The sequence below is a fragment of the Tiliqua scincoides genome, chromosome 4 (genome assembly GCF_035046505.1).
Source record: "Tiliqua scincoides isolate rTilSci1 chromosome 4, rTilSci1.hap2, whole genome shotgun sequence".
Lineage (NCBI taxonomy): Eukaryota > Metazoa > Chordata > Lepidosauria > Squamata > Scincidae > Tiliqua > Tiliqua scincoides.
Window position 1 is genome coordinate 132,271,987 of NC_089824.1, and position 14,611 is coordinate 132,286,597.

Here is a 14,611-nt window from a genome sequence, read left to right on the forward strand (position 1 = left end):
GCATAATATAGGACAGTGATTCCCAAACTGGTGGGTTGCAACCCACTAACCTGGGAAGTATTGGCCTATGCCCTTTAAGGAGTGAGGAGGAGGAAGGCAGCAACACAATCCCCAGGATCACGCTGCTGTGGAGAACAGAAGGGGATTTTTCCTAACTTTTACCAGCAACTCAGACTGGTGGGGGTGAGGCGAGCCCCACGGATGCCTCCGTACAGCTCCCCAAACCTCAGGAACTATTAAAAAAAAAAAAGGCAATCGGAACCCACTTCTGGGTTTGTGATTGAAAACCAGAAGTGGGTTCTGATCACTTTTTCTTTTTACAGTTCCTGAGGCTTGGTGAGCCCTGTGGAGGTGTCTGTTGGGCTCTCCTTACCATCTGGAGGCCAGCACTGCTGGTAAAAGGTAGGGAAAAAAACCCCTTCTGTTCCTGGCATTGGCAGAATCCTGGGGATTGCGTCACTGCCTTAGCCCTGCCCCTGCACCTACTTAGGAGGTTCCCAACTCCCTTGTAGGAGTTGGGAACCACTGATCTAGAATCAATCCAACGGATCATCCCAACCAGTAACTGAACCCTGAACTGGGTGGGAGAACAAAGGCAGAAACCCAGAGATTCTCTAGTAGCAATAGAGGATCCCCTGACTGAGTTCAGGATTGGATTCAGGATTCCACGAGGCAAAAATCCATAAAAATTATGAGCACTAGAGCTTCGTGTTCTTTGCTTTCCCATCTGTAGCCCACTATTCTGCCTCGTGGGCTATGTATGGAGCATTGCCCTGTTCCCCCTATGGCCTCTTTGCAAATGGTTGGCAACTGTGGGATTGGGAATCCGGCCATTGAACATGTTGCTCTGCCCATAGAAACTGCTTATTGCTAAGTGTGGCGTGAACCCTGGTTCCACCCCCCCCCCAACACTATCCAGCATGACTTGTTCTGTGATTGGTTGACAGAAACCACATTGTGCTGGGGCAGCACACAGTTTCCACCACAACACAATAATGGACTTGTTCCCAGGCATTTACCCTCAACCTGGTTACTGGAGCCCCTGAAACTGGAGATATGGGGCAGCAGATGTGGTGATGGGGGCATCATTTAGGCGGCGGGATACATTTAAGAGATACAGCATCTAAAAGCAGCACACATCAAAAAGAAACTAAAAGAGTTTTTACCATAACTGACAGTACAGCATCTTCCTTATTTACCAAAGCAATATGCAACTCTGCAGAAAGTCCTGATAACATAACTCCTGTTCAAGTTACTAGGACAAAAGCTAACACACATCAGTAGAAGCCAGGGGTCAGGTCATTCCCAAGGATATTAAGTGCTGACCCACACATACTGCACAGAATTCCTCCCAAGAAAGCATTTTATTCATTTAGCTTTCTTTTAGCTTGTAGTTCATGAACTACTGTACTGAGACATATTGTAAAAACAGTTCTACTTTAACTAAATCAGCACACAACACACCAGCACACTGTTAGTCTGGGACTCTGAGTATCTGATTCTTATTTCACACCTAACTACAGGGACAGAGATTAGCTGGAAACCAAGACAGCACAATGAGGAAAACTGAGGTCTGCAAGTTCACCATGAGCAGGAACACTTCATAAAATGGACAAATCTTGCAAATCTTCACTGGTGCACTACCTGCTGGCACGCAACTACAGCCATATTGTAACTAGACAGAGTATTGAGAATATTCTGTGTCATACCCAAGGGCTGGAGGGAAGCCTGAGTTCAAATTCATGCGTAGCCATTAAGATCACTGGGTGACTTGGGGGCAAGCCCTATCTCCCACCATCTTGTGAATAAAACTGGGCTGCATGTAATGTAAACCAAATTTATGAACCATTTTTAATCAATCCTCCCTTCATTCAAAATATTGAGTTAAACCCCCCAGTATGAGCTTCTTTACTTGGAAGCCATCCCCTGGATTCCTATGGTACTTGCTTTCAAGCAAGGGTCCTGGAGACTGCAGTCTCAGTTTGTCATGGGAGGCAGAAGGGATGGGATTGGCAGAATATTGGCAAAAAATGAATTCTTAGCATTTTTATTCCTTACCTTTCTGAAGCTGTCTAAGCATTTCACATTAATGATTTCAGGAATTCTCCCAACAATCCTGCATGGTAGGATAGTCTATTGCAGGCAGAGCAGGAGTGAGAGTGGCTTTCCTAAGTGCATCCAATTAGTTCATGGCTGAGGTGAGATTTGAATCCAGGGTTTCCTGGCTCACGGCCCAATCCTAGCCAGTTTTTCAGTGCTAATGCAAACTTATCAAGGGGGTGTGCGTGGCATCCTGCAGATGGAAGGGGCAGTCACAGAGGTCTTCTCAAGGTAAGGGAATGTTTGTTCCCTTATCTCAGGGCTTCATTGAGGCTGTACCCGCACTGGAAAGTTGGATAGGATTGGGCCAAGTCCTACGCTCACTTGCCCTGAAGTAAGCTTTACTGAACAGTTAAGCTTATTCCAAGAAGACACATATTGTTCTGTTAACCACTATATGCTATACTTGGAAAGGGAGAGTTATATAGGAATCACATCTTTGGTTCCTGAAGGCCACATTTTTAGTCATTCGCAGAAGTTGCTTCACTCCTTTTTCTAAGACTCAGAAATTTGCTTTACATATTAAAAAAAAATTCAGCAGCCTGTGCCAAACCAAATTCTGTGATTTATGGCGTCATCATAGCAATGTCAATTTCCAGTTTCCCTGCTTAAATGAAAACTGAGCTGTTCAGAATATCTAAACCAGACCTCATGGGATATTAAAAGTACTGTGTGACCAAATGACGGTATGCCTTCTGATAATATCCCTTTCCTTGCCAACTGTGTACCAGCTGGGAACTTGTGGCAGCAGTGAGATGGCATTCTTACAGAGAAGCAGTCTGTCATCTCATTTGTTCTATTTCCACCCTGTGGGTACCACCACCTCTATGAAGTCATTCCTCTTTTCTACCCTACATCCTCTAAAAAATAATTATATAAAAGAAGTACTGTATTAGCTTCCTGGCATAGCACACAGGGCAACTCTTGGCTTCCTCATGTTCTGTTTAATTAAAAAAAACAAAAATCACCGTCTTAGTCACTACGTTATACTAACTCTGTGCATCGTTTATGCATTATTTTGAACAATTCCACTTCTGTGATTGTCTTCAATGTATGCATTTCTCAAGCCAAAATCTGTTCACTGATGCATCTATGCGTGCAGATGACAGAAGTGTTTACATTGTTTTAAACACAGAACCTTGCATAGGAGTATGGTTTGCCAGTTGACCCAAAAAGTTACAACAGACTTTGCAAAATTCATAGCCCAATTCTATCCTGCACCAGTCCATAGCATGCAGCGCCACCGTGGTGGTGGTGTGGTGTGGGGACAAACAGATGGCCTGGGAGAGGTAAGTAAAAATATTTTTTTACTTAGACCTTGGTAGGCCACCTGGTTGTCAATGGGTCTCTTTGGACCCACACCAGCTATTTTGCTGGCATAAGCCCAAGGAGCCTTGGAGTGGGTCTGGGAAGGGGGATTTCAGGAGCTGCTGAGATCCACCCCTCTCCTGGCCAGCTTCCCCCCTCTGCCATCTTTCCTTGATGCAGTGAGATGTTCTGCAGCTACTGCTACATGTGCAGGGCTCCGCCCATATGTGACAGTGGCCCTGAAGTGCACAACAGTGGCACACCTTTTACAATGCCACAGAGGAATTTACTATGGCCAGTCAAGAGATCTGTCATTGTAAATGACACACAGTATTGAGCTGTCAGTCTCCTACAACATTTTTAATAGTGATTAATATTAAATGTTATCACCTATTTAAGAGAGGGAAATCCTCATGTGTTAACTAAACATGTTTCAAACTTTTAAACACATTAATAATAATAATAATATAATATACAGTATTTATATACCGCCTTTCTTGGTCTTTATTCAAGACTTTATTCAAGGCGGTTTACATAGGCAGGCTTATTAAATCCACGCAGGGATTTTTACAAATTGAAAGAAGGTTCTCTCTTTCAAGAACCACCACATTCGAGCTGTTACACTCCGATCTGGTTTAACATTCTGGCCTCCATCCTCCCACGCTCCGAGCAGATGGAACAGCTCAGCTGCAGCTTGTCAGCTGCTTCAAGGTCGCACGGTGCCGGTGGCCTCGAACTGGCGACCTTGTGGATGTTAATCTTCAGGCAAATGGAGGCTCTACCCTCTAGACCAGACCTCCTGCCCATTAAACTTAAATATACAAAAACTGAAGTTCACTGAAAGAGTTGTATTCTTCCTTTCATTTTTTTTGACACATTTAAGTATTCGCACATGCGACCGCAAAGTGTGTAAAGGTTCCCACTGCTTGCTAATGATAGTTTGCTCTTCATAACATATTGCTGTTAAAAGATTTAGTGTCTGGCTTCAACACTGTGCACGTACAAACGCTGCATCTGCTTTGTGACATCCGCTACCTTTTTATTTCTCTTAACAATTAAAACACACAAGGCTTTAGAAAGTGCACTTTAGATCACAGGGCCAGCTCTGACAAGCCAAAAGGAAAAATGATACTGGATTTAATGCTTTGGGGTTTTGGAAAGGTTGCAGAGTGAAAACTGTCATGACGCCAAGTTAATATGACTGTTTCCTTTATGCTCAAAATATTCACTGGGGATTTCACTGCTTGCATATAGGAAACAGGGGTTGTTGTACTAGAACAAAAATGTGTTTCTTACCATTTAGGGGTTTGATTAAGCACCATGAAGTGAGACTGGAGGACCCCAATATACAGTATGGTCCTACACTGGGAGTGAGATACGGATAGCAGAGTTAGGAAAATATACAGCCCAGCCCACTTCTTAATTGCTCAACTGGGCAGAAGGGCATGTGAGAGTATAGAAAGTCACATTTGATCAGAGCCAGCATCTGCCAGGGGATATTTCTCAATGTAAATTTCAATAGGACTCAATGGTGTGGAGCACTATCCAACATCCGTTCCCTCACTCGTGACTGTCAGAAGAGAGGAAACACCTGCAAAAGTATGGGACAAAGCACTGCTTCTGACCAGGAACAAGGCAGTAGGAAGGCATCAGTCCCAAATCCCTGATGGTCCTTCATTGTCATTAGTTATTCTTATTTATTATTATTTCCACCCCATTTGTAACATAAAAATACAAAGCAAAACAACTTACATCTGCACTGACAGCTTTTAAAAGGCATCATTTCTGAATTTCACTGAATGTTACCTGTAACCTGTGTGCACTTAATGTAAGTTTCCTGAGTGCGTCAAGGAAAATGAAAAGTGCAGATATTCTCAGGATGCAGGCCTGCGTTTTCTGTCCTCTCCTCATGCTTTCTCTGTCAAGCAGGACCACATAAAGAACAATTCTCACAATATGTCACTTGACACACCAGAATATTCCTTTCCAATATTATCCAGTTCGCCTTTCTGCTGTTCCATGAGAACGGGGTTCCTTTGTGGAAAGATAATGGAAACATAATTCCAAGGCTGTCAGCTATGATACTCTGGGTGCAGCACACAATCTGGGAATCTGGTACCTACTCTTGTTTGAGTTGTGTAAAACTGTGAACCAGGTTGGAAAGAAATTCAAACAACTAGGGACTCAGAGAGCGGACACTGGCAGCAGCTGAGTTTGTCCCTTGTAGTCACACTATTCGCCCAAGATAGACAGATTTGGGATATTTTTCTTTAAGAGCAGGCCACTGCACAATGAAGTGATCTGAAAAGTGGTAAAGGATCTTGCCGGTCAGGGATAAGTTTTCCACACGACAAATGCTCTCAACATACACGATGGTTAGTCTCTTTAGTCCCAGCATCTTAAGAAGAAAGGCAGATATACAGATGGGAACGCATGTTCCTGGGCCATTGCACAGTACCTAAAAGAAAAAAAATGTTTCTTAAAAACACAGTGATAGTGAATAACAATACAGTAAAAATGCATTATCAGTGCATGCATTCAAGAAGACAATGAAAACAAGAATGTAAAGCAAAAGCAGAATCAAGCTAAAAGCAAATGGGATGCTAGAAAAGTCAAATTTTCTCTCTCATTCTCTCCCTTTGTGTTCCGTGCTATCAATATTTGGATTGTAAAGTCCATGGGACAAGAAATTTGTTAACACTATTCTGTAAAGCACCATGCACAGTGCTGAATGTATCAAGTTGCCATATATCACAGCAGGGCTGGCCCATCCATGACACAAGTTGGTTCAGGTGACAGATGAATGCAGGTTGGTGCCCACTGGCCATCTCTAGGGTCACCTTACTTTGCTTCCACTTATCTCCTCCATGGTTGTAGGCATTCCGACCACCATCCTGCTATTGCCTTTCCTTGACTGGGCAGGGGAATCTGGCCAGCTTGGAGGTGGTGGCAGGGGTAATTTGTATGTGTGTGTGCGGTATCAGGGGTGCTGGCATACACTGAGAAGTGTAAATCAGACTCTGTCAGGCAGCAGATCAATTGCTTTTCCAGGTTCTTCCACCAAGATACTTCTATTTAAAGCAGTGGTTCCCAAACTCCTACAAGGGACTTGGGAACCCTGTAAATCTTGACGGGAGTCAGCACTGGCACCACAGTGACCAAGGGAAGTTTAAACTTACCTGACAGATAGCGCTGGCCATTGGGAGAGTGGGGTGGGGGGGCTTGCAGCCCCATCCGCAATCCTCCCCGCTGCGGCAAACTGCTCAGATCAGACATAAAAATCGCTGTGGTGCCATCATTAAGGAGGAATGCCCTTTGTCCAGTTCCCCTTAGTCAGTGGGTCGTGACTACCAGTTTGGGAACCAATGATTTAAAGAAACTGGGAATTAAATCTAAAATTTTCTGCATGCAAAACATATGCTCTGTTACTAAGATATGGTGTCTATATAATGGTAAGAGATAACATTATATAAGAACACAAACAGATGGGCTCTTCAGTAATTCCCATGTTGGGGGAATAAACTATAGATGGAGGAAGAGGAGCAATGACTGCTCACCCCTTAACAAATTCCCAATTCTACTTTCCCATATGATCCTTTTGGTGATGAAAGAGCAAGCCCCGTTCCTACTGAAAGGATCCAGCAGAGAAAAGCAAGTATCAGCACAGGCATTCTTCAAGTCAAATTCTTCCTGCCCCTGCCATCCCTACAGAAACAGAGAGACAGTCCCTCTTTCCATTAAAAAATTGGGGGAGGGGAGGGGAGAATTGGATTGAGAAGAGGCTTGCTACAGATCACACAGATCATACAGATCTTCTGAGCCTAATCCTCCCACCCAAAAAGAATCCTGAGAATTTTATGGCTCCTCCCCTTACTCATGGCTCATTCTTCACTGAAAGGAGGTAAAATAGGGAAACGGATGAGGAGAGGAAAGGGTCACAGGAATTCCATATTTTTTAGAGAAGCAGCTGTGGGGAGACAATTATGAGGTTAAAAAGAGTGCGCACTGTGCATGTGAGCACATACTAATGCCAATCAATCACTTTTCAAGTGCTTAAAACTGCTAAGCTCTGTACCAGGATAAAAATTAACTGCCTGCAGGCTTACATTCAATTGATGTAAGCCTAATGAAATGGGGAAAGTGCTACGGGGTGGGAGGGGGAGGCAGGGAGATGCCATCTCTATTAGTAGACCCATCTCCCTTAACATGTAGTCAGTCCAATGCATTAGATATTTGACGGTGGGTTTGTTGAGCTTTCTATTACTAGTTGCCAAAACGTCTAAATTAAACAAAACTGTGCTTCAGCATTCATCCAGCAAACTAGAGATCTAGAAACTAGAGCAAACTAGAAATTATCAGGCAAAAGGTGGAAAAAAGATAAAGGGCTCTGGGAATACCAAGATTTCTGTGGGGAAGGGGAATTTTAAATGTGGTTAGAATGAGTCATCCCTGAATTTTATTATAACTGGACTTCAGAGAACTATTTTTGTAGGCTGCCACGGAGATGAACAAGGAATAAATAAAAAACATAACTACAGCAAGCTGCTTTGAAGGTAAACTACGTGCAGAGTTTTTCCCTCAGTCTTTATTTAATCTCTCATTGCAAGCAGTGTAAACCGCTTTCCTCCCTTTAGGGCAGAAGTATATTGAATTCTCCACATGATAATTTAGGCATGGCTCTTCTGTATCCCTTATTCAACACTCAACATTTTTTTCAAGAGAAAATAAACTCACAGATTCTACTCTGACACAACTTTATGTGCTCTTTATCCTCTGCATATCACATATTCTCATGGGTGCAATTTATCACAGAAAAAGTGTCCATGTGGTTAGTACACAGGGTTGTGCCATTTTTCTTTGAGAGTACATACTGGTAATAAGCAACTGGCAGGCCCAAGGACAACTCTGCCCCCTAAGGCTACCAAACACCCCCCTTCCCACCTACCCAGTTGCTAACCTACAAGCAAGAGTAATACAGGCATGTGTCACTTAATGACAGACCACTTAACGACAGATTGAATATAAGACAGTGGTCAAAGCGCAACACAGAGGCTCTTAATGAGGCAATCAGGTCTCCCATAGCCTGCAGCGGAGTGTCTGTTTACACAACAAAGACGGTCTTAAGGCAATGAAGAGGCACTCTATCTCCAGCAGCCTGTGCAGCCAGTCAGTGTCTGGCAAGGAGTGTCTGTTTACACAAAGGCATTAGACTGGGCTAAATGTTCTCTTAACAACCTAATCACATAACAACTGGGATAAGAACGTATCCCCGTTGTTAAGTGACACACACCTGTACATGGAATGAACAGCAGTCAAGGCCATTAGTCATGGTTGCCAGAAACCCACTTTAGGGAGACGTTTAGTGTAGCATAGTGGCTACAAGACCGAGCCGTAAATCAAGACTTTCCTGTCTGAATTTCACCTCTGACATGAACTCACTAGGTAGCTTTAGATACATTACTCCCCAGCCACAATACAGGAATAATAATACCTACCTTGCAGGGTTGTTGTAAGGATGCAATCAAGATAATACATGTGAAGCACATTTGCACACTGAGAAAGTGCTATAGAAATATTAAATATTAGGATTGAGAACTTGGCCTTCCACCCTCTGATTTCTGCCAACTGTCCCTCCAATAAGACTAGTAGCTGTCCCAGGTTTTGTTCTTTTAATAGAACCTTATTATAACCTGGTTTCTACACAGCAAAGAGTTACTCTGTGTCAAAAAGGTTGACAAAAAGATTGTCTATATTGTTTTCTTCCCTTATCCCTTCTGAGAGGTTTTGTCTGTATTTGGCCCTTGTGGGTGGACCGCCACATTACCAAAACCAAGGGCTACTGCTAAAAACTGTAGCGCAATGTCAAGTTTCCTTGCACCTCCATAATGCCTGGTTTCAGGAACCAGACCAGCCCATGAAGGCAATACCCTACATGGCCTCCTGCTGCTGCTCCAATGCAGCTTCTAGCTACACCCATCATGGCCTCCTGCCGCAGCTCCAGCACAGCCACAGTTTGTACCCCTGCTGCCAGTACAGGGGCAGTTCCTCTGAAGATACAACTGGAAAGCACTTGATATCATGGTTGCCCTGGCAAATGGGGCTGCCACATCTGAGATCCTGGGAGAGGGGTAGAGAGATCAGGGAGGGGAAGCAGCACAGGTCCAGCAGCTGGATATAAAAGCCTTGCCACCAGCCTACAATAAAGGCCAGCAGAGAAAGGCTGACAAGCAGTAAGGGCTTAACGTACCCCAGAACTGGGTGGGGGCAGCTTGCAAATCCCACGATGCCAGCTTAGCTGACACAGTGCAGGAGAGCATGGGTGGCACACTAACCATCTCCCCATAGAATTTCTGAGGCCCCTGTGCTCAGAAGCGGGGAATGGGCAGCATATAATGGCCGAGACTGTGCCTCCTATTATGCTGGGCCCACCCTGCTCTCTCACTTGAGCTGTCACCCCTAATACAATTTAGCCTCCATCCTTACTTCATTACAATGTACATTTCTTTGGCTGCTGCTGGTGAGATAGCACCAAGAAATTTAATATCTACATTAAATTATATATTATAGAGGTGGAGAGCCTGACATGCAGATGCCATTTTTGATGGTGTCAAAACATTCTTTTTAATCCTTAGTTCTGTCCATAGTTTTGACATTGTTTAAATTTAAAAAACAACTCATGGAATAATCAACTGCATGAGCCAACCCCTTCACAAATGAAAATAAGTAACTGCATAGAAACATGCTCACACCCTTCTCAAAGCCTGAAGAAGAAAACTAATTTGGCAGATGCAATGCGTCCATGCCAGGCAGAATAGACGAAGACAACAGGCGCTTTTTCTTCTTCTTCTACACTTGGCACACAACGAACTTTGACACTTTGCAGATGAAGGCTGCTTCAGTCTATTGAATGTGGCAATGTATTCAAATGGCATTTACTAGTTCCAATGCAGAAACCAGAGCTCTCAGCTTTACAGGGATTAAATGTCAGCCAAACTGGCTAAAGAAGGGGAGGGGAGGTAGAAAAAGAAAGCAGAAAGCCAGTTTTAGGACATTCGCTGAGATAAACAAACTCCTAAGTGTATTGTAAGTATATTTTGAAGATTTCTGGATGTTCTCTAGTTTAAAGAGAGAGAGAAAAAAGACAAATGATTCCAGCACATGCTTATTTTAAACATGTGCTTACTGCACATGCTTATTTTAAACATGCAAGGACCCCATCAGAACTAAAAACTACCGGAGAAGTCAACCTTGGTGAGCCTAATAATGGTAGCGCAACACCCTATAGCTCTACATACTGCTGGATCTGTAGCCAAATGACTGCATGAACGTGGGCAACAGTTCACAATGGTTACCTAACAAGTATCTTTTGCATTCCCTTGTTGCCAGAGCTCTACAAAACACAGAGCAATTGCTGGGGCCTAAACCGGGCTGACTCGTCAATGCAGGAATAATGGCTAGAAGTGTTGGATTTGGATATTGGAGCCCTCAGTTCAAATTCCTGCTTGGTGATGGAAGATGCAAACCTGTTTTCAGTTATGATACATGGATAACTGGTTTGGTGAGTTCCAAACTTTCCTGGGGGAGTTTAGGTAAGCTACTATTTATCTACATTTGTTATTACATTTCAATGCCACCAAGCTTCTGAGTGGCATAGAAATGTAATAACAAATTGCAGATAACTGCATTAAAACGTATTTATAAAATATCACAAACACAAAAACATCACCACCACAACAAAATCAGCAAAATCCACATTTCCCTTTTTCTCTGGACCCGCCTTTGCAGGCTGAACACAGACACCCCAAAATCTAGCCAGGTGCAGAGTAAACACAGTTTCCTAGGAGAGAGAGAATTGCACAATCTGAGAACCAGCACAGCTTGTGTTTCCTTATCAGCCCTCCCCATTAGCACACAGATGGCAGTTGCAGTGAGCCAATCTCTACTAACACTGCTATACCAAACTACCTGGAGCTGGAGGACTGAAGAAGATCCAAGGGACCTGAAGGAAGAGCTTCTCTACCTTTCTCTCCTTCCCTCCCTTTCCACCAGCCAAGTCACCTCTGCTGCTGTCTCTAAGAGGATTCTCAGTACCCTAGTTTTAGGTAAGGGGCACAGAGGTGGCTATCATGACGTTATGTTATAACGGCAGTAGAAAACTCAAAGATAAGAAAGTCTCACCCATTCTCCACTTACAATCCCCCTGTGTTATTTTGCTAGGAGGGACATGGAAATGGTAGCAGGTTTACACTGCAGAAGAACTCGTTTTCCTAGCTTCATGACGCAAAGATGCTCTGGCACAACAAAACAGACAGGCCTTTTCAAGTTCTTGTTCCAAGGATTAGGTGAAGGTAAACATTGATAACAGCCTATATTGTGTTGGTGTGGGCCTACATAAGATGACAAAACAGGCAGAACAATTTCAACACAAAAATTAATGACTGGTCTACATGCTGGGAGGCAGGATGGGCGACACCTAGTGTGGGCAACTTGTGACAATTCTATCCTCTTCCTCGCTTCCTGACCTGCCTCCTTTCTCTCCTTGGACTTAAAGAGCTGCTGCAGCAGTAAATCCATTGGCTGTGGAAGGCTTAAAGAGAGGTAAGAATTATGTTATCTTACCTCCCCCAAGACTCCTGACTTGTTCCCTCTTGCAGGAAGCGGCATAAGACCTTTCGGCGCAGCTGCATCAGTAGCAGGGAGAGGATAGGATTGGGCCCTTAAGACCTTTAGAATTGGTCCTGTCTTATTCTTTGCCCTCTTCATGTTAAAGCAGCAAATTTCAACTGCTGTGCCACAAATGGTCCCATAGGTGTGCTGTGGGAGTTTGGGAAGGATTGTTTCTTACTAGAACCTTTGGGGGATGTGAGACCCCAGCTAACAGTGCAGTGTGCCTTATCAACTGTCAAAACACTGATGGTGTGCCTTGACAACTTTAGCACTTCCTCAGTGCATCGCAAGATGAGAAAGATTGAAAATTGCTGAGTTAAAGTCTTTCTATGGCTCAGGATTCAGTGGCTTGGGCCATTTCCTTACTTCTGTCTGCCTGTTAACAAACGTGATTGGCTATGAAACATGAGTGTAGGTCTCCTAAGCCAGTCACATTCAGGGACGGGAAACTGGACTACATGTTTCCCCTCTCCAGAACAAGATGCTAATTTACCAATCGTAGGCAGAGTATTTCACAGATTCCGTTTTACAGGTCCAGCCTATTTATACATGGATTTTTTATACACAAATTTGACTCAACACGAATGGCCCCTGCAAATGAGAAGGAACGTGCTGATCCCTGGAGAAGGGGAAAAATGCATTCCTTTAAAATCAGTTTTAAAAACTGAACAGTCCTTTGACAACAGCCTCCATAATATGAGAGAGAGAGAGAGAGAGAGAGAGAGAAGCTGGCTGACAATCCATCAATCCTTCTCTCTCCTTCAGACCCCTCCCTTCCCCCCTGAGCACGTGAAAGAAAGGGATCATTTTGCATTGGTGAAGGGAGGGGCTGAGTGAAGTGCTGATGGATTGTCTTCTTAATGACTCTTATCTTAGAGTCAAAAGGTCACCAAGGCTGTTTTTCAATCACTGGAGCAAAGAAACTTTGTTTTTTAAATTGATTTGCTATAGCGTTTTTTTTAAATTCAGGTGAGCGCTTGGAATGGAACCCATGTGAATAATTAGTCTCAACCTGTACTAAAATTGTTATATAATGAACAGAAGTTAGGGTTACACCAAATAAATTTGAATCCTGTACAAATTAAAATTTCTTATGCACTATTTTAAAAATGGCAAAAGATGCTATATAAACATAGTACAAAGTAAAAGGAGATCAAAATCTATTAGACTCCAATGCTAAGACTCTAATAATTAGAGTATTTGTAGGCAGTATTCCATTGTCTACAGCAGGGGTGCCCAAACCCTGGCCCTGGGGCCGCTTGCGGCCCTCAAGGCCTCTCAATGCCGTCCTCAGGGAGCCCCCAGTCTCCAATGAGCCTCTGGCCCTCCAGAGATTTGTTGGAGCCCGCACTGGCCACTGCAACTGCTCTCAGCATGAAGGCGACTATTTGACCTCTCGTGTAAGCAGTGGAACGAGGGCACTGTTTGCTGTTTCATGTCTGTGATACATTTGCGGCAGCAAAGGAAAGTCCAGCCTTGCTTTGTGCAAGGCCTTTTATAGGCCTTGAGCTATTGCAAGACCTTCATTCATTCATATGTTCATCCTTAATATATTCATTTATGTAAACATGTAAATTTATTCACATTTTAAATGTAGATTAATTCTTCCCCCCTCCCCGGCCCCCGACACAGTGGCCCTCCTGCCAAAAACTTTGGACACCCCTGGTCTACGGCAGGGGTGTCCAAAGTTTTTGGCAGGAGGGCCACATCATCCCTCTGACACTGTGTCGGGGGGGCCAGGGAAAAAAGGAATTAATTTACATTTAAAATTTGAATAAATTTACATAGATTTACATAAATGAATATATTAAAGATGAACTTATATGAATGAATGAAGGTCTTGCAATAGCTCAAGGCCTATAAAAGGCCTTGCACAAAGCAAGGCTGGCCTTTCCTTTGCTGCCACTACTGCATCACAGACATGAAACAACATGGAGTGGAGGGAGCCCTTATCTCACAGCTCACGGGAGAGGTAAAACAGTTGCCCACATGCTGAGAGCAGTTGCGTTGGGCCAGTATGGGCTCCAACAAATCTCCGGAGGGCCAGAGGCTCATTGGAGACTGGGGGCTCCCTGAGGGCCACATTGAGAGGCCTTGAGGGCTGCAAGTGGCCCCAGGGCCGGGCTTTGGGCACCCCTGGTCTACGGCAAGAAAAACCCAATGCTACATGCATGTCATTTTTTAAACATTAATAAATCTTCTAATTAGATCTTTGTTTACAAGTTAAATTTTAAGAAGTTATCCATGAAAAGATGTTGAGCTGTTTATTTCCAGGAAATGAAGATTAATGAGCTGTTAGAAAAAATTCTGAAGATATAAAATACAAGAGTGGTTCTGATGAAGCCAAAAGAAGTCTTTAGTTCTCATTTCACCGTCTTCTCTTTGCATGCACTCAACAAATGGAGAGGGGAGCAGGACCATACTGGGGAGACGCCATCCTCCAAACTCTTCATGCTGAGCTGGAGGTGAAAATGAAATTTCTACACACATGTAGCTGTACATTGACACTCCTGGGAACCTTCTATGAGCCATGATC

The 14,611-nt window shown here is 43.7% G+C and overlaps 2 protein-coding genes across 3 annotated transcripts in view; both read right to left on the reverse strand.

Moving 5' to 3' along the window:
* Positions 1 to 5,606, reverse strand: part of CNN3 (calponin 3) — a 54,888-nt gene extending 49,282 nt beyond the window's left edge. The window contains exon 1 of one of the 2 annotated variants that reach the window (XM_066624073.1): positions 5,215 to 5,606. In XM_066624073.1, coding sequence (XP_066480170.1) covers positions 5,215 to 5,319 — 105 coding nt within the window. In that variant the 5' untranslated portion in view covers positions 5,320 to 5,606. The remainder of the gene's footprint in view (positions 1 to 5,214) is intronic. The other variant, XM_066624072.1, reaches the window with a different exon arrangement.
* A 13-nt stretch (positions 5,607 to 5,619) lies between these two features.
* Positions 5,620 to 14,611, reverse strand: part of ALG14 (ALG14 UDP-N-acetylglucosaminyltransferase subunit) — a 35,670-nt gene continuing 26,678 nt past the window's right edge. Inside the window, exon 4 of the mRNA XM_066624074.1 lies at positions 5,620 to 5,866. Coding sequence (XP_066480171.1) covers positions 5,636 to 5,866 — 231 coding nt within the window. The 3' untranslated portion in view covers positions 5,620 to 5,635. The remainder of the gene's footprint in view (positions 5,867 to 14,611) is intronic.